Raw genomic sequence first — 23,818 nt, 5'->3', positions numbered from 1 at the left:
GTATGATCAGTATCAGGCTGTGGTATGATCAGTATCAGGCTGTGGTATGATCAGTATCAGGCTGTGGTATGATCAGTATCAGGCTGTGGTATGATCAGTATCAGGCTGTGGTATGATCAGTATCAGGCTGTGGTATGATCAGTATCAGGCTGTGGTATGATCAGTATCAGGCTGTGGTATGATCAGGCTGTGGTATGATCAGTATCAGGCTGTGGTATGATCAGTATCAGGCTGTGGTATGATCAGTATCAGGCTGTGGTATGATCAGTATCAGGCTGTGGTATGATCAGTATCAGGCTGTGGTATGATCAGTCAGGCTGTGGTATGATCAGTATCGGGCTGTGGTATGATCAGTATCAGGCTGTGGTATGATCAGTATCAGGCTGTGGTATGATCAGTATCAGGCTGTGGTATGATCAGTATCAGGCTGTGGTATGATCAGTATCAGGCTGTGGTATGATCAGTATCAGGCTGTGGTATGATCAGTATCAGGCTGTGGTATGATCAGTATCAGGCTGTGGTATGATCAGTATCAGGCTGTGGTATGATCAGTATCAGGCTGTGGTATGATCAGTATCAGGCTGTGGTATGATCAGTATCAGGCTGTGGTATGATCAGGCTGTGGTATGATCAGTATCAGGCTGTGGTATGATCAGTATCAGGCTGTGGTATGATCAGTATCAGGCTGTGGTATGATCAGTATCAGGCTGTGGTATGATCAGTATCAGGCTGTGGTATGATCAGTATCAGGCTGTGGTATGATCAGTATCAGGCTGTGGTATGATCAGTATCAGGCTGTGGTATGATCAGTATCAGGCTGTGGTATGATCAGTATCAGGCTGTGGTATGATCAGTATCAGGCTGTGGTATGATCAGTATCAGGCTGTGGTATGATCAGTATCAGGCTGTGGTATGATCAGTATCAGGCTGTGGTATGATCAGTATCAGGCTGTGGTATGATCAGTATCAGGCTGTGGTATGATCAGTATCAGGCTGTGGTATGATCAGTATCAGGTTGTGGTATGATCAGTATCAGGCTGTGGTATGATCAGTATCAGGCTGTGGTATGATCAGTATCAGGCTGTGGTATGATCAGGTTCAGGCTGTGGTATGATCAGTATCAGGCTGTGGTATGATCAGTATCAGGCTGTGGTATGATCAGTATCAGGCTGTGGTATGATCAGTATCAGGCTGTGGTATGATCAGTATCAGGCTGTGGTATGATCAGTATCAGGCTGTGGTATGATCAGTATCAGGCTGTGGTATGATCAGTATCAGGCTGTGGTATGATCAGTATCAGGCTGTGGTATGATCAGTATCGGCTGTGGTATGATCAGTATCAGGCTGTGGTATGATCAGTATCAGGCTGTGGTATGATCAGTATCAGGCTGTGGTATGATCAGTATCAGGCTGTGGTATGATCAGTATCAGGCTGTGGTATGATCAGTATCAGGCTGTGGTATGATCAGTATCAGGCTGTGGTATGATCAGTATCAGGCTGTGGTATGATCAGTATCAGGCTGTGGTATGATCAGTATCAGGCTGTGGTATGATCAGTATCAGGCTGTGGTATGATCAGTATCAGGCTGTGGTATGATCAGTATCAGGTTGTGGTATGATCAGTATCAGGCTGTGGTATGATCAGTATCAGGCTGTGGTATGATCAGTATCAGGCTGTGGTATGATCAGTATCAGGCTGTGATCAGTATCAGGCTGTGGTATGATCAGTATCAGGCTGTGGTATGATCAGTATCAGGCTGTGGTATGATCAGTATCGGGCTGTGGTATGATCAGTATCAGGCTGTGGTATGATCAGTATCAGGCTGTGGTATGATCAGTATCAGGCTGTGGTATGATCAGTATCAGGCTGTGGTATGATCAGTATCAGGCTGTGGTATGATCAGTATCAGGCTGTGGTATGATCAGTATCAGGCTGTGGTATGATCAGTATCAGGCTGTGGTATGATCAGTATCAGGCTGTGGTATGATCAGTATCAGGCTGTGGTATGATCAGTATCGGGCTGTGGTATGATCAGTATCAGGCTGTGGTATGATCAGTATCAGGCTGTGGTATGATCAGTATCAGGCTGTGGTATGATCAGTATCAGGCTGTGGTATGATCAGTATCAGGCTGTGGTATGATCAGTATCAGGCTGTGATCAGTATCAGGCTGTGGTATGATCAGTATCAGGCTGTGGTATTATCAGTATCAGGCTGTGGTATGATCAGTATCAGGCTGTGGTATGATCAGTATCAGGCTGTGGTATGATCAGTATCAGGCTGTGGTATGATCAGTATCGGGCTGTGGTATGATCAGTATCGGGCTGTGGTATGATCAGTATCAGGCTGTGGTATGATCAGTATCAGGCTGTGGTATGATCAGTATCAGGCTGTGGTATGATCAGTATCGGGCTGTGGTATGATCAGTATCAGGCTGTGGTATGATCAGTATCAGGCTGTGGTATGATCAGTATCAGGCTGTGGTATGATCAGTATCAGGCTGTGGTATGATCAGTATCAGGCTGTGGTATGATCAGTATCAGGCTGTGGTATGATCAGTATCAGGCTGTGGTATGATCAGTATCAGGCTGTGGTATGATCAGTATCGGGCTGTGGTATGATCAGTATCAGGCTGTGGTATGATCAGTATCAGGCTGTGGTATGATCAGTATCAGGCTGTGGTATGACCAGTATCAGGCTGTGGTATGATCAGTATCAGGCTGTGGTATGATCAGTATCAGGCTGTGATCAGTATCAGGCTGTGGTATGATCAGTATCAGGCTGTGGTATGACCAGTATCAGGCTGTGGTATGATCAGTATCAGGCTGTGGTATGATCAGTATCAGGCTGTGGTATGATCAGTATCAGGCTGTGGTATGATCAGTATCAGGCTGTGATCAGTATCAGGCTGTGGTATGATCAGTATCAGGCTGTGGTATGATCAGTATCAGGCTGTGGTATGATCAGTATCAGGCTGTGGTATGATCAGTATCAGGCTGTGGTATGATCAGTATCAGGCTGTGGTATGATCAGTATCAGGCTGTGGTATGATCAGTATCAGGCTGTGGTATGATCAGTATCAGGCTGTGGTATGATCAGGTTCAGGCTGTGGTATGATCAGTATCGGGCTGTGGTATGATCAGTATCAGGCTGTGGTATGATCAGGCTGTGGTATGATCAGTATCGGGCTGTGGTATGATCAGTATCAGGCTGTGGTATGATCAGTATCAGGCTGTGGTATGATCAGTATCAGGCTGTGGTATGATCAGTATCAGGCTGTGGTATGATCAGTATCAGGCTGTGGTATGATCAGTATCAGGCTGTGGTATGATCAGGTATCAGGCTGTGGTATGATCAGTATCAGGCTGTGGTATGATCAGTATCAGGCTGTGGTATGATCAGTATCAGGCTGTGGTATGATCAGTATCAGGCTGTGGTATGATCAGTATCAGGCTGTGGTATGATCAGTATCAGGCTGTGGTATGATCAGTATCAGGCTGTGGTATGATCAGTATCAGGCTGTGATCAGTATCAGGCTGTGATCAGTATCAGGCTGTGGTATGATCAGTATCAGGCTGTGGTATGATCAGTATCAGGCTGTGGTATGATCAGTATCAGGCTGTGGTATGATCAGGTTCAGGCTGTGGTATGATCAGTATCAGGCTGTGGTATGATCAGTATCAGGCTGTGGTATGATCAGTATCAGGCTGTGGTATGATCAGTATCAGGCTGTGGTATGACCAGTATCAGGCTGTGGTATGATCAGTATCAGGCTGTGGTATGATCAGTATCAGGCTGTGGTATGATCAGTATCAGGCTGTGGTATGATCAGTATCAGGCTGTGGTATGATCAGTATCAGGCTGTGGTATGATCAGTATCAGGCTGTGGTATGATCAGTATCAGGCTGTGGTATGATCAGTATCAGGCTGTGGTATGATCAGTATCAGGCTGTGGTATGATCAGTATCAGGCTGTGGTATGATCAGTATCAGGCTGTGGTATGATCAGTATCAGGCTGTGGTATGATCAGTATCAGGCTGTGGTATGATCAGTATCAGGCTGTGGTATGATCAGGCTGTGGTATGATCAGTATCAGGCTGTGGTATGATCAGTATCAGGCTGTGGTATGATCAGTATCAGGCTGTGGTATGATCAGTATCAGGCTGTGGTATGATCAGTATCAGGCTGTGGTATGACCAGTATCAGGCTGTGGTATGATCAGTATGATCAGTATCAGGCTGTGGTATGATCAGTATCAGGCTGTGGTATGATCAGTATCAGGCTGTGGTATGATCAGTATCAGGCTGTGGTATGATCAGTATCAGGCTGTGGTATGATCAGTATGATCAGTATCAGGCTGTGGTATGACCAGTATCAGGCTGTGGTATGATCAGTATGATCAGTATCAGGCTGTGGTATGATCAGTATCAGGCTGTGGTCCCATCTTGATTACTGTCCGGTAATACGGTCAAGTGGAGCTAAATAAAGACCTAACAAAGCTGCAGCTCAGAACAGAGCAGGAAGTCTTTCCCTGAACAGCACAATACAGAACTAAACATCAACAACACGCCCGGTAGTCCTTCCTGTTGACGAGAGATTAGCTGCTTCTCTACTAGTTTTGAGATTATTACTGTCATAAATTCCATGATTGTCTGCATAATCAAATAACATTCAGCTCAGACACCTTTAACATACCCCACAAGCCACCAGGGCTCCAAAAATAAATTCACGGCTGCGCAGTAATATACAGAGCCATGATCGCACATCTCCGATTACTCAAGCGAACAGTAAAATTACCATGACAAAAACCAAACCAATATGAAACATCTCATGGAAGGGCGGGGACTGCACGAGGACACACAAACACACCGTTCGTTTCTGTTGTTTTATTTGTAAATGGTATTTTAAAATATGTGTGTGTGTGTGTGAGACTGTCCATGTTTTGTTACTTGTCAAAAAGTATCGTTAATACAACATTCACCTGACTGAGTTGAAGGCACACAACAGCCAAAAATGTGGCTTAAAAAAAATATATATTAATCTATGTTAAGAAAAAAATACCACCAACCAATATTAAAACTTATTTTAATTTTTGAAATATTAAGGCCCTGCAGACCACCAGTAGTCTGTGATCATGTTGTCTGCATTACATTCTGTTCCCCTTTCATTTAAAAAACAAAATTGAAACATTTCAACCAAATGACAAGGCACTATTACCAGGAACAGTCTCTTGGTTGAACCATGACATCACTCAGAATCCATCTGATTGATTGTATCAGTAGAAACTAGTCAGATCAGTGATTGAAATCAAGGGAGAGATCCTGAACATAAGGGTTTTTACTCAACAAAACGGGTTGAGAGACATTCAGTCCAGCTCTTTCCCCATCAGGTCAGTTAAAGAAAAAGAGACAAGCCATTTTACAGATGTCCGTGGTGGGATCAGACAACCAGCATATCAACAGGAGGAGGTCTGAGTGGTATCCGTCCCAGGGTAAACCTTTTCCCTCCAAACTCCTTCAGTTCCTCTTCACTCAGCTGGCTCTGGGGGGAGAAGAGACTGTTTGCTGCCCCCCCAGTCGCCCCTGTCCCTGCTACCATACCCCCAAACCCTCCACTCGCCTGTCCAAAACCACTTTCAGCCACCGGGGCTGCACTCCCGATACCACTTCCTCTAAACCCTCCTCCACTAGTGGTCATCGAGGTGAAGCTAAACCCGGAAGCAGAGGCAGCAGCTCCAAACCCGGAAGCAGAAGCTCCGAAACCGGCAGTAGTTGGGTCTTTGTTGGCAGCAGGGGCGGCAAAGGAGAAACCTGCCGCCGAGGGAACAGAGGTGGCCGTAGAACCGATTCCAGCGGGAGCTGGTGCGGCGCCTACCACAGCACTGCCAAAACCAGAAGCTGCAGGCTTGGGAGCAGCCGAACCAAAACCTCCAGCACTCGGCGCAGCAAAGCTGAAACTGCTGAAACCTGTGGTGTCCTGGACTGAAGCCTGGGCTGGCACTCCAAAACCTAGAGAGAGGAGAGAGAGTCTAGCTTTAGATGGAGAGAAGTACCACAGATGCCATCCTACAGAGGGTCTTAGCCAGTCAACATAGGAGTTAGAGGGTCTTAGCCAATCAACCTAGGAGTTACAGAGGGTCTTAGCCAGTCAACCTAGGAGTTACAGAGGGTCTTAGCCAGTCGACCTAGGAGTTACAGAGGGTCTTAGCCAGTCGACCTAGGAGTTACAGAGGGTCTTAGCCAGTCAACATAGGAGTTACAGAGGGTCTTAGCCAATCAACCTAGGAGTTACAGAGGGTCTTAGCCAGTCAACCTAGGAGTTACAGAGGGTCTTAGCCAGTCAACCTAGGAGTTACAGAGGGTCTTAGCCAGTCAACATAGGAGTTACAGAGGGTCTTAGCCAATCAACCTAGGAGTTACAGAGGGTCTTAGCCAATCAACCTAGGAGTTACAGAGGGTCTTAGCCAGTCAACATAGGAGTTACAGAGGGTCTTAGCCAGTCAACATAGGAGTTACAGAGGGTCTTAGCCAATCAACATAGGAGTTACAGAGGGTCTTAGCCAGTCAACATAGGAGTCACAGAGGGTCTTAGCCAGTCAACATAGGAGTTACAGAGGGTCTTAGCCAGTCAACATAGGACTTACAGAGGGTCTTAGCCAGTCAACATAGGAGTCACAGAGGGTCTTAGCCAGTCAACATAGGAGTTACAGAGGGTCTTAGCCAGTCAACATAGGAGTCACAGAGGGTCTTAGCCAGTCGACATAGGAGTCACAGAGGGTCTTAGCCAGTCGACATAGGAGTTACAGAGGGTCTTAGCCAGTCGACATAGGAGTTACAGAGGGTCTTAGCCAGTCGACATAGGAGTCACAGAGGGTCTTAGCCAGTCGACATAGGAGTCACAGAGGGTCTTAGCCAGTCAACATAGGAGTTACAGAGGGTCTTAGCCAGTCAACATAGGAGTTACAGAGGGTCTTAGCCAGTCAACATAGGAGTTACAGAGGGCCTCCACGCCTGTATTCCTATGAAGCCTATGAAGAACACAGGCTACAGCAGATCTTACCTGTTCCAAAGCCAGATGGTGCTGAGGACCCAAAGCCGGTCACTGGTGTCGACCCAAAACCTCCAGACGCTGCCTGTGGTGCTGGGTTGTCCAGCTCTGCAAGCTGGGAGAGACGAGAGAGTATTACTCACCTTGTACATACACTACCGTTCACCAGGCTCAACGTCAACAGTGAAGAGGCTGGCCTTCTAGGCAGAGTTCCTCTGTCCAGTGTCTTTGTTCTTTTGCCCATCTTCATTTTGTAATTTTATTGGCCAGTCTGAGATATGGCTTTTTCTTTGCAACTCTGCCTAGAAGGTCAGCATCCCGGAGTCGCCTCTTCACTGTTGACGTTGAGACTGGTGTTTTGTGGGTACTATTTAATGAAGCTGCCATTTGAGGACTTGTGAGGTGTTTGTTCCTCAAACTAGACACTCTAATGTACTTGTCCTCTTGCTCTGTTGTGCACCGGGGCCTCCCACTCCTCTTTCTATTCTGGTAAGAGCCTGTTCTGTGAAGGGAGTAGTACACAGCCTTGTCTGAGATCTTCTGTTTTTTGGCAATTTCTTGCATGGAATAGCCTTCATTTCTCAGAACAAGAATAGACTGACGAGTTTCAGAAGAAAGTTCTTTGTTTCTGGCCATTTTGAGCCTGTAATCGAACCCACATATGCTGATGCTCCAGATACTCAACTAGTCTAAAGAAGAACAGTTGTATTGCTTCTTTGATCAGGACAACAGTTTTCAGCTGTGCTAACATAATTGCAAAAGGGTTTTCTAATGATCAATTAGCCTTTTTAAAATGATAAACTTGGATTAGCTAAAACAACGTGCCATTGGAACACAGGAGTGATGGTTGCTGATAATGGGCCTCTGTACGCCTATGTAGATATTCCATTAAAAATCTGCCGTTTCCAGCTACAATAGTAATTTACAACATTAACCATGTCTACACTGTATTTCTGATCAATTTGATGTTATTTTAAAAAGGACAAGAAAAAGTGCTTTTCTTTCAAAAACAATGACATTTCGAAGTGACCCGAAACTGTTGAACAGTTAGTGTATATAACTTTGTATTTGTCTTGTCGTATTACTACAGAAAGTAGTGTGTGTGTGTTACCATAGCGACTCTGGTGTTGCCGCTCATAGCCCTCAGCTCCTGGACTCTGCTTCTCCATTGGTTGAGCAGCTGATTGATGACGTTAACCTACAGACACACAGAAGGTAGTATTGATTGGACGATACAGACACACATGAAGGTAGTATTGATTGGACGATACAGACACACATGAAGGTAGTATTGATTGGACGATACAGACACACATGAAGGTAGTATTGATTGGACGATACAGACACACATGAAGGTAGTATTGATTGGACGATACAGACACACATGAAGGTAGTATTGATTGGACGATACAGACACATATGAAGGTAGTATTGATTGGACGATACAGACACATATGAAGGTAGTATTGATTGGACGATACAGACACACATGAAGGTAGTATTGATTGGACGATACAGACACACATGAAGGTAGTATTGATTGGACGATACAGACACACATGAAGGTAGTATTGATTGGACGATACAGACACATATGAAGGTAGTATTGATTGGACGATACAGACACACAGAAGGTAGTATTGATTGGACGATACAGACACATATGAAGGTAATGGCTGGACACTCTGGGATCAGTGGTCCTTAAGTTAGAAGTAAGGAACTTATCCCCCTAAACTGCTCATTAGGCGCTGCACTACGGCTGCTCCAGCCACTTCTACATAAGACGTGTGTGTGTGTGTGTGTGTGTGTGTGGTGTGTATATCGGAAGGGTTTGGTAAAAAAAGCAGGAGTCGAATGTCTGTCTCGTATGAAAGCAATAAAATATTTTCTTCATGACATTTGAATCCCAGTGCAGATGGCTTCATGTTATACTGTGTTTATGCAGATAAAGGGACATGCATGTGATTCTACTCACATATCCCTGCAGCTCTCCTGACGGCTTGGTGTTGTAGTACTCCAGTCTCAGCTCCTCTGGAGAGAGCTCTGTAAACCCTGCACAGAGAAGACCAGGTTCAATATACTGGAGACTCTTCACTGTCCCCCAAGTAAAAAACTAATGAATGACAACGCACAGTAACATACAGAGCCATGATCGCATAGAACTGACTTCTATGTACAACTACTCACGCAAACAGCAAAATGACCTTTAAAACAAACGAATAAACAACATCTCATGGTACAGTAACACACACACACACACACACACACACACACACTATGTGTTCAGTTGTATTGTTTGTATACGGTTGTATTTTACATGTGTGTGACTGTCCTTGTCTATCAGTGTTACTTGTCATGTGTTGTGTGTTGAACCACAGGAAGAACAGCTGCTGCTTCGGCAAAAGCCAACGGGGAATCCAACTAAACAAAACGCCACTGTACACATGTTTTTATGTTCTTGTGAGCTGAAATCATAGACAGTGTTCGTTTAATGAATGACAAAACAAAAAAAGTATCGTTCAACAGCCCATAATTGTTTTAAGAAATCTATGCAAAGCAAAAATACCACCAACAATAATTAAAACCAACTTAAAAAATATATATATATATTATTGTGAAATATTGATTCCTTGTAGACCTCCAGGAGTGTGACTATGATCATGTGGTCTGTCTTACAGTGCAGCAAAAAAGTTTTTGCCCCCATTTCAAATTCTCTACTTTTGTATTTATTTATTTTTATATTGAATGTTAACAGATCTTCAACCAAAACCTGATATTAGATAAAAGGGAGCCTGAGTTGAACAAATAACACAACAATTACATATTTATTTCATTTATTTAATGAACAAAAGTTATGCAACACTTAATGTCCCTGTGTGAAAAAGTAATTGCCCCCTTTACACTCAATAACTGGTTGTTCCACCTTCAGCTGCAATGACTCCAACCAAACTGCTTCCTGTAGGTTTTTGATCAGTCTCTCATGTCGCTGTGGAGGAATTTTGGCCCACTCTTCCATGCAGAACTGCTTTAACTCAGCGACATTTGTGGGTTTTCAATCACCAACTGCTCGTTTCACGTCCTACCACAACATCTACATTGGGTTTAGGTCTGGACTTTGACTAGGCCATTCCAAAACTTCAAATTTGTTACTTTTTAGACCTTTTCATGTGGACGTTATTGTGTTTTGGAGAATTTTCCTCGCTGCATGACCCAGCTGTGCTTCAGCTTCAGCTCACAGACGGATGGACTGACATTCTCCCGTAGAACTCTCTGATACTGAGCACAATTCATGGTTCCTTCTATTAAGGCAAGTCATCCAGGTCCTGAGGCAGAAAAACATCCCCAAACCATCACACCACCACCACAATACTGGACCGTTGGTATGAGGTTCTTACTGTGGAATGCAGTGTTTGGTTGTTGCCAGACATAATGGGACCCATGTCACCCAAGAAAGTTGTATAACTGCCTTGATTTTTCTTGGACCCCAGGAAGTGTAGCTGCTATCTCGGCAGGAACTAATGGGGATCCATAATAAACCCCAGGAAGAGTAGCTGCTGCCTTGGCAAGAACTAATGGGGATCCATAATAAACCCCAGGAAGAGTAGCTGCTGCCTTGGCAGGAAGTAATGGGGATCCATAACAAACCCCAGGAAGAGTAGCTGCTGCCTTGGCAGGAACTAATGGGGATCCATAATAAACCCCAGGAAGAGTAGCTGCTGCCTTGGCAGGAACTAATGGGGATCCATAACAAACCCCAGGAAGAGTAGCTGCTGCCTTGGCAGGAACTAATGGGGATCCATAATAAACCCCAGGAAGAGTAGCTGCTGCCTTGGCAGGAACTAATGGGGATCCATAATAAACCCCAGGAAGAGTAGCTGCTGCCTTGGCAGGAACTAATGGGGATCCATAATAAACCCCAGGAAGAGTAGCTGCTGCCTTGGCAGGAACTAATGTGGATCCATAATAAACCCCAGGAAGAGTAGCTGCTGCCTTGGCAGGAACTAATGGGGATCCATAATAAACCCCAGGAAGAGTAGCTGCTGCCTTGGCAGGAACTAATGGGGATCCATAATAAACCCCAGGAAGAGTAGCTGCCGCCTTGGCAGGAACTAATGGGGATCCATAATAAACCCCAGGAAGAGTAGCTGCCGCCTTGGCAGGAACTAATGGGGATCCATAATAAACCCCAGGAAGAGTAGCTGCCGCCTTGGCAGGAACTAATGGGGATCCATAATAAACCCCAGGAAGAGTAGCTGCCTCCTTGGCAGGAACTAATGGGGATCCATAATAAACCCCAGGAAGAGTAGCTGCCGCCTTGGCAGGAACTAATGGGGATCCATAATAAACCCCAGGAAGAGTAGCTGCCGCCTTGGCAGGAACTAATGGGGATCCATAATAAACCCCAGGAAGAGTAGCTGCCGCCTTGGAAGGAACTAATGGGGATCCATAATAAACCCCAGGAAGAGTAGCTGCTGCCTTGGAAGGAACTAATGGGGATCCATAATAAACCCCAGGAAGAGTAGCTGCTGCCTTGGCAGGAACTAATGGGGATCCATAATAAACCCCAGGAAGAGTAGCTGCTGCCTTGGAAGGAACTAATGGGGATCCATAATAAACCCCAGGAAGAGTAGCTGCTGCCTTGGCAGGAACTAATGGGGATCCATAATAAACCCCAGGAAGAGTAGCTTCTGCCTTGGCAGGAACTAATGGGGATCCATAATAAACCCCAGGAAGAGTAGCTGCTGCCTTGGCAGGAACTAATGGGGATCCATAATAAACCCCAGGAAGAGTAGCTGCTGCCTTGGTAGGAACTAATGGGGATCCATAATAAACCCCAGGAAGAGTAGCTGCTGCCTTGGCAGGAACTAATGGGGATCCATAATAAACCCCAGGAAGAGTAGCCCCTGCCTTGGCAGGAACTAACGGGGATCCATAATAAACCCCAGGAAGAGTAGCCGCTGCCTTGGCAGGAACTAATGGGGATCCATAATAAACCCCAGGAAGAGTAGCTGCTGCCTTGGCAGGAACTAATGGGGATCCATAATAAACCCCAGGAAGAGTAGCTGCTGCCTTGGCAGGAACTAATGGGGATCCATAATAAACCCCAGGAAGAGTAGCTGCTGCCTTGGCAGGAACTAATGGGGATCCATAATAAACCCCAGGAAGAGTAGCTGCTGCCTTGGCAGGAACTAATGGAGATCCTTAATAAACCCCAGGAGGAGGTCTGAGTGGTATCCGTCCCAGGGTAAACCTTTTCCCTCCAAACTCCTTCAGTTCCTCTTCACTCAGCTGGCTCTGGGGGGAGAAGAGACTGTTTGCTGCCCCCCCAGTCGCCCCTGTCCCTCCCACCATACCCCCAAACCCTCCACTCGCCTGTCCAAAATCACTTTCAGCCACCGGAGCTGCACTCCCGAAACCACTTCCTCTCAGCCCTCCCCTGACTAGTAGGTAATGGGTTAACAGCTGTGTCCAACCCTCATATGCGAGTGTGTGGTGGTAACAATCAAACTTTTCCAACCAGACAATCCTATAGTGGGACAGACCAAAGCTAAACCCTTCTGTTTGTCTTACCTGAGATGGGTTTTTTGAGGACAGAGTAACAGGAGAAAAGCCACTGGCCTGAAGTCTCCCAGATTTCCATATCTTTCTGGATGGTCTCTCTGGTGAGGAGAGAAGACAATGGCTATTACATTTACAGACTACTTTGTAAAGTATGTGTATGTGTGTGAATTCTGAATACCATTGTGGAAACTGTATCCACACAACCAATCACTGGACTTACAAGTGTTTTTCATTGTCCTCCCCTTCACTCCCACCCCTGTCGAAGCTGCTCGGAGTGCTCAATGCAGAAAATCTGTTTTGGTTTGGAGAGGCGGCTGCAAAACTGAAATTGGAACTCTTGACTTGGCTGTCTCTTCCTCCTCCTCCGCCTGGACCCCAGTTGTTGCCACCTCCCCCTCCTCTTCCTCCCCCTCTGCCCCAGTCATCCCCACCCTGCTGGGAGGAGAAGGATGACGGCTGGACGTAGTTTCCTCCTCCAGACCTCTGAGCTGGGTTCACCCACACTCTGTTCCCAAACCCTGAAAACAGGAAGTTCATAGATTAGACTACCTAAATATTGGATGGGGAAACAGGAAGTTCACAGATTAGACTACCTAAATATTGGATGGGGAAACAGGAAGTTCACAGATTAGACTACCTAAATATTGGATGGGGAAACAGGAAGTTCACAGATTAGACTACCTAAATATTGGATGGGGAAACAGGAAGTTCACAGATTAGACTACCTAAATATTGGATGGGGAAACAGGAAGTTCACAGATTAGACTACCTAAATACAGGCTCCCGAGTGGGGCAGCGGTCTGAGGCACTGCATCTCAGTGCAAGAGCTGTCACTGCAGTCCCTGGTTCGAATCCAGGCTGTATCACATCCGGCAGTGATTGGGAGTCCCATAGGGCGGCGCACAATTGGCCCAGCGTCGTCCCGGGTTTGGCCGGGGTAGGCCGTCATTTTAAATAAGATTTTGTTCTTAACTGACTTGCCTAGTTAAATAAAAAATAAAAAAATACTAGATGGGATAAGTGTGTTGCTAGACTGCATGGCATGATGACACACTTTCAATGAACTAGCCAATCAGTTTCTGCTATAGCCAACACAGTTGTTTTACTAGCCAGGACCTAGTTTCCCAAAAGCGTCGAGGCAAAATTCATTACTAGAACCTTTGTATGAGCAAACCAAATGAAATTGTATTTGTTACATGAGGCGAATACAACAGGTGTAGATCTTACCGTGAAATGTTACTTACAAGCCCTTAACCAACGAGGCAGTTCAAGAAATAGAGTTAAGAAAATATTGACAGAATAAACAATATCAAAAAGTAACAAGAAAATGACATAACAATAACGGGGCTATATACAGGGTATTACGGTACAGAGTCAATGTGGAGGCTATATACAGGGGGTACCGGTACAGAGTCAATGTGGAGGCTATATACAGGGGGGTACCGGTACAGAGTCAATGTGGAGGCTATATACAGGGGGTACCGGTACAGAGTCAATGTGGAGGCTATATACAGGGGGTACGGATACAGAGTCAATGTGGAGGCTATATACAGGGGGTACTGATACAGAGTCAATGTGGAGGCTATATACAGGGTATTACGGTACAGAGTCAATGTGGAGGCTATATACAGGGGGTACCGGTACAGAGTCAATGTGGAGGCTATATACAGGGTATTACGGTACAGAGTCAATGTGGAGGCTATATACAGGGTATTACGGTACAGAGTCAATGTGGAGCCTATATACAGGGGGTACCGGTACAGAGTCAATGTGGAGGCTATATACAGGGGGTACCGGTACAGAGTCAATGTGGAGGCTATATACAGGGTGTTACGGTACAGAGTCAATGTGGAGGCTATATACAGGGTGTTACGGTACAGAGTCAATGTGGAGGCTATATACAGGGTGTTACGGTACAGAGTCAATGTGGAGGCTATATACAGGGGGTACCGGTACAGAGTCAATGTGGAGGCTATATACAGGGGGGTACCGGTACAGAGTCAATGTGGAGGCTATATACAGGGGGTACCGGTACAGAGTCAATGTGGAGGCTATATACAGGGGGTACCGGTACAGAGTCAATGTGGAGGCTATATACAGGGGGTACCGGTACAGAGTCAATGTGGAGGCTATATACAGGGGGTACCGGCACAGAGTCAATGTGGAGGCTATATACAGGGGGTACCGGTACAGAGTCAATGTGGAGGCTATATACAGGGTGTTACGGTACAGAGTCAATGTGGAGGCTATATACAGGGTGTTAGGGTACAGAGTCAATGTGGAGGCTATATACAGGAAGTACCGGTACAGAGTCAATGTGGAGGCTATATACAGGGGCTACCGATACAGAGTCAATGTGGAGGCTATATACAGGGTGTTACGGTACAGAGTCAATGTGGAGGCTATATACAGGGGGTACCGGTACAGAGTCAATGTGGAGGCTATATACAGGGGGGTACAGGTACAGAGTCAATGTGGAGGCTATATACAGGGGGGTACTGGTACAGAGTCAATGTGGAGGCTATATACAGAGGGTACCGGTACAGAGTCAATGTGGAGGCTATATACAGGAGGTACCGGTACAGAGTCAATGTGGAGGCTATATACAGGGGGTACCGGTACAGAGTCAATGTGGAGGCTATATACAGGGGGTACCGGTACAGAGTCAATGTGGAGGCTATATACAGGGGGTACCGGCACAGAGTCAATGTGGAGGCTATATACAGGGGGTACCGGTACAGAGTCAATGTGGAGACTATATACAGGGTGTTAGGGTACAGAGTCAATGTGGAGGCTATATACAGGAAGTACCGGTACAGAGTTAATGTGGAGGCTATATACAGGGGGTACCGATACAGAGTCAATGTGGAGGCTATATACAGCGGGAACCGATACAGAGTCAATGTGGAGGCTATATACAGGGGGTACTGGTACAGAGTCAATGTGGAGGCTATATACAGGGTGTTACGGTACAGAGTCAATGTGGAGGCTATATACAGGGGGTACCGGTACAGAGTCAATGTGGAGGCTATATACAGGGGGTACCGGGACAGAGTCAATATGGAGGCTATATACAGGGTGTTACGGTACAGAGTCAATATGGAGGCTATATACAGGGTGTTACGGTACAGAGTCAATGTGGAGGCTATATACAGGGTGTTACGGTACAGAGTCAATGTGGAGGCTATATACAGGGGGTACCGGTACAGAGTCAATGTGGAGGCTATATACAGGGGGTACCGGTACAGAGTCAATGTGGAGGCTATATACAGGGTGTTACGGTACAGAGTCAATGTGGAGGCTATATACAGGGTGTTACGGTACAGAGTCAATGTGGAGGCTATATACAGGGGGTACTGGTACAGAGTCAATGTGGAGACTATATACAGGGGGTACCGGTACAGAGTCAATGTGGTGGCAAAATACAGGGGGTACCGGTACAGAGTCAATGTGGAGGCTATATACAGGGGGTACCGGTACAGAGTCAATGTGCGGGGCCACCGGTTAGTTTAGGTAATATGTGCATGTAGGTAGAGTTAAAGTGACCATGCATAGATAATAAACAGAGAGTAGCAGCAGCGTAACAGAGGGGTCTGGGTAACCCTTTGATTAGCCATAGATCACAGGATCTTTGTTTGGTTTGGGGATTACAGAAATGAGGCCTTGTGTCATAAAAACAGGCAGGAGACCTAAATCAATTGCCTCCTTAAAGACATTAAATATAAATTAAAAAATATCCTCCTGAAAATATTTATAGAATTCATTAATAAGGCCATCATTCCCTGGAGATTTGCTCTCCTTTAACTTACTGATACATTCGGTCCATTTCTAGTTGTAAAGAAAATAACTCTTTGCTTTTTCATCAAGGTCCTGCCATAGAGATTAGAGAAAGTTTAGAGAAAGATTAGATTAGAGAAAGTATGTCCTTAAGTTTCTCTTCCCTCAATCTTTTTACGTTCAGAAATGTCTTTACCTCTCTTCATGGCTGTTTGTCTTATTTCATACTTCATTCATTCCCAATCTTTCCCATAAGACTTAAATAGTTGGCTTTTCCTCCAATTGTCTTGTATAATATCTTTGGCATCCATCTTGATATGATCGTCTTCCAACAGTCTACTATTGAGTTTCCAATAACTCCGATTCGGTTTAACTTCAGATCCATTCATATTTAAAGATAAGAATATAACTTTATGATCAGATGGTTCAATGTATACCATGACTACAGTGTTATCTAATGAATTAGAAGTAAATTCTGGACTGTCTGGGGACATGTCCTTGTGACTCCAAGTGAAGTACTATTTATCAGGACATTTAGATCTTCAAATATCGAATAATCCAAGACATAGATTATTAAACTCAGGATTAACAATACTGGATCTATTAGGAGGGGGATATCTGTCAATCATCACATGAGAGACAGAATTAAAATCTCCCACTTAAGATCATCTTGAAATACAACTTTAACTCTATTAATCTCTTCCAGAGTGGTGAGTCTTACTACCGATGACCTTCCCTTTAAATGCACCTTTAACTCTATTAATCTCTTCCAGAGTGGTGAGTCTTACTACCGATGACCTTCCCTTTAACTCTATTAATCTCTTCCAGAGTGGTGAGTCTTACTACCGATGACCTTCCCTTTAACTCTATTAATCTCTTCCAGAGTAGTGAGTCTTACTACCAATGACCTTCCCTTTAACTCTATTAATCTCTTCCAGAGTAGTGAGTCTTACTACTGATGACCTTCCCTTTAACTCTATTAATCTCTTCCAGAGTAGTGAGTCTTACTACCGATGACCTTCCCTTTAACTCTATTAATCTCTTCCAGAGTAGTGAGTCTTACTACCGATGACCTTCCCTTTAACTCTATTAATCTCTTCCAGAGTGGTGAGTCTTACTACTGATGACCTTCCCTTTAACTCTATTAATCTCTTCCAGAGTAGTGAGTCTTACTACCGATGACCTTCCCTTTAACTCTATTAATCTCTTCCAGAGTGGTGAGTCTTACTACCGATGACCTTCCCTTTAAATGCACCTTTAACTCTATTAATCTCTTCCAGAGTGGTGAGTCTTACTACCGATGACCTTCCCTTTAACTCTATTAATCTCTTCCAGAGTAGTGAGTCTTACTACCGATGACCTTCCCTTTAAATGCACCTCTTCAAACTGCTACACCTGCAGAGTGGTTGTTGCCATATGATAACCAGATATCTTTACTCCATAGATAAAAACATTTTTTTTTTAAACTAGATCGGAAGAACAAGCATGAGTCTCTCGTAGAAAGTCTCCATTAAACCGTTTGCAATACAGGAAAATAGCCTTAGGTTTGAGTAAATCCCCTGTACCCCTGACATTAATTGAACAAAGAGATTTAAAAAAAAGACAGCAATTTCAACCAACAACCTTGTTAGGAAAAACTAAGGGAAAAAAGATGTAACTCAAAAGATATCCATCCCATTATAAATGTTCATAAAGTCACCAAAAGTATTCCTACTCCCACAAGAGGGAGACATTGAATAGACTTTACAATAAGCAGTTATCCACCTATAGTTAGTGTTTAGTTTACCAGTTTTTCAGTTCAGCCTTTTCTTATATCAAGCGTTTGTGTAAATTCTTTATAATAAAAGGCTGCTTTTCACCTGGCAATTAGGCCGTGTTTAGGCCTTCCAGTTCTGTCCGAGTTAGACTCTGGCTCTCTCTCAAATGCCCTGATTTGGCCACATTTCTTTCCTGTCGATAATAATTTTTGCACCGACAAAAGAATGCCGTTTTGCCTGCCTTTCGAGCTGCAGCCACCATCGGCAACACTATCTCCCGTGTCCCTTGGTTTGCAGAGGTCAGATCCTCAGCGAATCTCAATTTTTTGCTTGATAAGGAACTCGGTTCTTTGCTCGCCTCCAGAGATGATCACGTGTAGATCTGTCGATGAACTGGTCGAAGGTTGTCCTCTGACTCTTGTCTTGATCCTTGAGTCTTCCAAACGATGTCAACATTTTTCGGAAGTTTGGCATTTGATTCGAGAATGACAGCTCCACAGATGTCAAGAACTCTACATTTGGTGTCCTCACACGACTGCTCTGGAATTCGATGGCGTGTCAGGTTCCACCTGCGCTGGTATCTCTCCGCCTCGTTCACCTTTTCATTTTCCTTCCACTTTCTTCATGTCACTTTTGAGGGTTTTCATTTTGAGGGAATTAATTTTTATCGCATTGCTCCTGAGTGGCACAGCGGTCTAAGGCACTGCATCTCAGTGCAAGAGGCGTCACTACAGACCCTGGTTCAAATCCAGGCCGTATCACATCCGGCTGCGATTGGGAGTCCCATAGGGCAGCATACAATTGGCCCAGCGTCATCGTCCGGGTTTGGCAGGGGTAGGCCGTCATTGTAAATAAGAATTTGTTCTTAACTGACCAGTTAAATAAAAATTACATTTTTAAAAAATTAAAATAATTTAAACATGTTCTCCAAGCCATCTGCCCTTTCATCTATTTTATTTATTTTTACTGTCAAAAGCATCACAATATTGTTTTGCATCTCAATAAGTGACATACCCTCTTGCCCTCATCTTTTTCACCTGTGGCTTGACTGGAGTGTCGGGTCGTGCACACCATTTTCTCACCAACACCATTATTTCCCCCACAGTTACAGTCTGAAGAGGAGTAACCCAAGACCATACCGTCTTTAACTCTTAATAAACATTTCCAAAAGATTCAAAATATGCCAGACAGATACTGGTGCACAAGCGTGAAATAAAGACTGGTCCAAAAAAGCATCACAAGTAACGTTACAATATAAGTGTTCCTCATAAGCACCGTCTTTATCCCACTGCCGTAACATTATGTAACGGATGTAAAACCGAGACTTCTAGAAAAGACACGTAGCTAGCTAGGCTAAAAAGTAAACTAAATGTTATAGTTGAGTTTATGTCTATTAGCTACGGTGGAGAGTTGGTTAGAACAGAAACAGACTGCGGTCTGGGGACCCGGGTGAACAACACTACTAACTAGTACTACTAACTAGTACTACAACTAGTTAGCCTCGGCTCCCAAACTTCACCGGCGTCGTTGTGGAAAGTGAAGCTGAAAGCCTGTGGGGTAGAGACTAGTTACCCCCTTACCTCCTCCATCTCTGCTGGACTGTTGAGGAGGACGGTGGTTGTAATTTCCTCCACCTCCTCCACCTCCTTTTGGGTGCTCATTCCAACACTTGTCGCCATATCGACACCGACCTTGCATCCAAAAGTTACACACCGTCATAGCGCGGCAGGATTTATAATTCACCGGTGCGATGAATGAAATGAAATCCTCTCGTTTGCCCCACAATAGTTTTCAACACCACATTGTTTGCTTTCAGAAATACGCCATTTTGAAAATCCACATGAAGGAATGTCGCAGGTCTATGACGTCAGGTTGAAGGCGGGTAACGCAACAATGCGCCCATGTGTTTGGTTTTGGTACTGCATCCAGGAAAGTCATCCTCAATCAAAATGATCATCAGCCACAGTACACAATAGTACAGAAACGAATTACATAATTAGGCTATATTACATAAGACTCTATACAACTGGTAGTATTATTGTATTGTGTGTGTGTGTATTTCTGTCTAAGTGTGTGTGTGAGTGCGTGTGTGCGTCAGGTGTGTATGGGTGCTTAAATACTGTACATACGTAGCCTGTGTTTAGAGCAACAAGATTGTCTGCATTGTCAGTGTTGATAATACAGTTGCTATGTAAACTATGCTATTTTTAACTTACAAGTGAAAGTGTTGCAAGACAGAGAGACAAAGTGAAAGAGAGAGGAGGAGGGAGGGACACAGAGTGTCTTTTGGATTCCTCTTTGCCAACTCCACATTCCAGAGCGTTTCACCTGTGGCGAGTCTTGCCATGACAACACACAACCAGTTGAGGTGAGATTCAGGTGAGTTTCACCTGGAGGGCCGTGCTGTGTTTACACAGTACCACACACACACACACACACACACACACACACACACACACACACACACACACACACACACACACACACACACACACACACACAGAGTACAGTATCACAAATCACAGGTCACCAATAACATGCACCTGCACACATTTATTTATTTATTTATTCCGCCTTTATTTAACCAGGTAGGCCAGTTGAGAACAAGTCCTTTATTTAACCAGGTAGGCCAGTTGAGAACAAGTCCTTTATTTAACCAGGTAGACCAGTTGAGAACAAGTTCTCATTTACAACTGCGACCTGGCCAAGATAAAGCAAAGCAGGGCGACACAAACAACAACACAGAGTTACACATGGAATAAAACAAACATACAGTCAATAATACAGTAGAAAAAAAAGTCTATATACAATGTGAGCAAATGAGGTGAGATAAGGGAGGTAAAGGCAAAAAAGGCCATGATGGCAAAGTAAATACAATATAGCAAGTAAAACAAGGGAATGGTAGATTTGACAGTAGATGAGTGTGCAAAGTAGAAATACTGGGGTGCAAAGGAGCAAAACAAATAAATACATAAATAAATACAGTAGGGGAAGAGGTAGTTGTTTGGGCTAAATTATAGATGGGCTATGTACAGGTACAGTGATCTGTGAGTTGCTCTGACAGCTGGTGCTTAAAGCTAGTGAGGGAGATAAGTGTTTCCAGTAGAGATTTTTTTAGTTCGTTCCAATCATTGGCAACAGAGAACTGGAAGGAAAGACTGCCAAAGGAGGAATTGGCTTTGGGGGTGACCAGTGAGATATACCTGCTGGAATCTCTCTCTCTCTCTCTCTCTCTCTCTCTCTCTCTCTCTCTCTCTCTCATTATAATTGGGACTTATTTCACCATCCACAGTCACAGAGTCACTTGACCATCCATGGTCTCAGTAAACTAAATGGACCAATGTCAATACAACATATGAAATATAAATTGCATGAGCAGTACTCTTAGATAATGCATTGAAAATACAGTATTTTCTATCTAACCCATGTCATTACCTATCTCAGTGAAATATAGGATTGTATCCATAGAAACATAGAAACCAGTGCAGTGCCAGTAGTTCCGTTTGATGCTTTCACAAGTCAATAGAGGGCAGTATTTTATATTCAGTGGAAGGAGGAAGGGGAGAGGGTGGGGATGAAGGTGGAAGGAGAGAGAGAGAGAGAGAGAGAGGTTGGAGATGAAGGAGGAAGGAGAGAGAGAGAGGTTGGGCATGAAGGAGAGAGAGAGAGAGGTTGGGGATGAAGGAGGAAGGAGGAAGGAGAGAGAGAGAGAGAGATCGGTTGGGGATGAAGGAGGAATGAGAGAGAGAGAGAGGTTGGGGATGAAGGAGAGGGAAAGAGAGAGAGAGAGAGAGAGAGAGAGAGAGAGAGAGAGAGAGAGAGAGAGATTGGGGATGAAAGAGGAAGGAGAGAGAGAGAGGTTGGGGATGAAGGAAGAAGGAGAGAGAGAGAGAGAGAGATCGGTTGGGGATGAAGGAGGAATGAGAGAGAGAGAGGTTGGGGATGAAGGAGGAAGGAGGAAGGAGAGAGAGAGAGAGGTTGGGGATGAAGGAGAAAGGAGAGAGAGAGAGAGAGGTTGGGGATGAAGGAAGAAGGAGAGAGAGAGAGAGAAAGAGGTTGGGGATGAAGGAGGAAGGAGAGAGAGAGAGAGGTTGGAGATGAAGGAGGAAGGAAAGAGAGAGCGAGAGAGAGAGAGAGAGAGAGAGAGAGAGGGTTGGGGATGAAGGAGGAAGGAGAGAGAGCGAGAGAGAGAGAGAGAGAGAGAAAGAGGGGGTTGGGGATGAAGGAGGAAAGAGAGAGAAAGAGGGGTTGGAGATGAAGGAGGAGCTGAAGGAAGCTAAATAGATTAGGTCATAGAGGGAATACTAAAGGTTTTGTTACAATCTCTAAGAAACTCCCTTTTGGCATCTCTGCATTTATAACGTAACTGATTTTGTTCTGGCATTCAGTTCCTGTCGGTAAGGGCAGGGATGGGGAATCCGTGAAAGTGCTGCACCCACTACCCATGCTTCTTCTTGCGAACATGATCGGTCAATAAATCATGTTGACAGTATTGAGTTCCATCCACATAATTTCAGCATTTCACTGTCTGTCTGCCTCCTACGTAGAGAGACTTCCTTATGACTACGGACTCGGGTTCTCCTCTTATAAGTGGCCTCCTCTGTTATCATGGGCTGGATGAAAATAGACAAGGAGAGGAAAGTACTGTACATTAAAAAAAAACTCTCAGGGATAGGCGACCCGCTAGCGGGACGACTTCTGGTGAAACTGGAGGCGCGCAATTCAAAGTGTCTTATATCGGTTGAAAGCTTAAATTCTTGTTAATCTAACTACACTGTCTGATATCCAGTAGCTATTACAGCGAAAACATGCCATGCGATTGTTTGAGGACGGCGCCCAACATCAAAATATTTTTCCACTGGCACAGGATTCAAAAATTCACAAATAGTGATTAAATATTCACTTACTTTTTTGTAAATCTTCCTCTGATTTGTCATCCAAAGGGTCCCAGCGATAACATGTAGTGTCGTTTTATATATAAAAAAGTCTGTTTAGTTTGCGCCATCGATTTGAGTAATCCACTTGTTCAACTTGCAGAGAAAGGAATCCGAAAATCTACCGCTAAACTTTGTTAAAACAAGTCAAAATACATTTCTATTGACTCCTCAGATACCCTAAAATGTAATCAAACTATAATATTTCTTACGGAAAGAAGTATGTTCAATAGGAAACCAACATTAGCAGGTGCGTCTTGTCTTCATTGCTCGCCCAAACACGAATTTCCAAGACTGTGTCCTTCTTCTAAAACTCATATTTCTTACTCATTTGTGCAGTTACAAGCCTGAAACCTTTATCATAGACTGCTGACACCCTGTGGAAGCCATAGCAATTGCATCCTGGGAGCTAGAATTCATTATGACTAAATTCTTTCCATTTTAAGAGCCTGGGCTCTCAAAAAAAAAAAGAATCTGGTTGGTTTTTCTTTGGATTTTCTCCTACTATATCTATTGTGTTATAGTCTCATACATTATTTTAAAATTTCTACAAACTTCAAAGTGTCTTCCTTCCAATGGTACCAATTATATGCATATCCTGGCTTCAGGGCCTGAGTAACAGGCAGTTTACTTTGGGCACATCAGTCAGGCGGAAATTGAGAAAAAAGGACCCTAGCCCTAAGAAGTGGACAGCACCCTTGATACTTTCCATTTACTCTGACAAATATACTGTGCATGTGT

At 44.4% G+C, this 23,818-nt stretch overlaps 1 protein-coding gene across 2 annotated transcripts; it reads right to left on the bottom strand.

The window, feature by feature from the left end:
* Positions 1 to 5,068: 5,068 nt before the first annotated feature.
* Positions 5,069 to 19,987, bottom strand: nupl2 (nucleoporin like 2). 2 transcript variants are annotated; one of them, NM_001140005.1, is given in 8 exon segments: positions 5,069 to 5,727; positions 5,755 to 6,008; positions 7,060 to 7,162; positions 8,159 to 8,245; positions 9,023 to 9,099; positions 12,619 to 12,707; positions 12,830 to 13,127; positions 19,724 to 19,974. In NM_001140005.1, coding segments are annotated over 8 exon segments (1,335 nt in total). In that variant the 5' UTR covers positions 19,863 to 19,974; the 3' UTR covers positions 5,069 to 5,439.
* Positions 19,988 to 23,818: the final 3,831 nt, after the last annotated feature.

Source organism: Salmo salar, chromosome 27 (assembly GCF_965601325.2).
Source record: "Salmo salar chromosome 27, fSalSal1, whole genome shotgun sequence".
Lineage (NCBI taxonomy): Eukaryota > Metazoa > Chordata > Actinopteri > Salmoniformes > Salmonidae > Salmo > Salmo salar.
The sequence above is the reverse complement of the archived record's forward strand: the minus strand, read 5'-3'. Positions and strand labels throughout refer to the sequence as shown.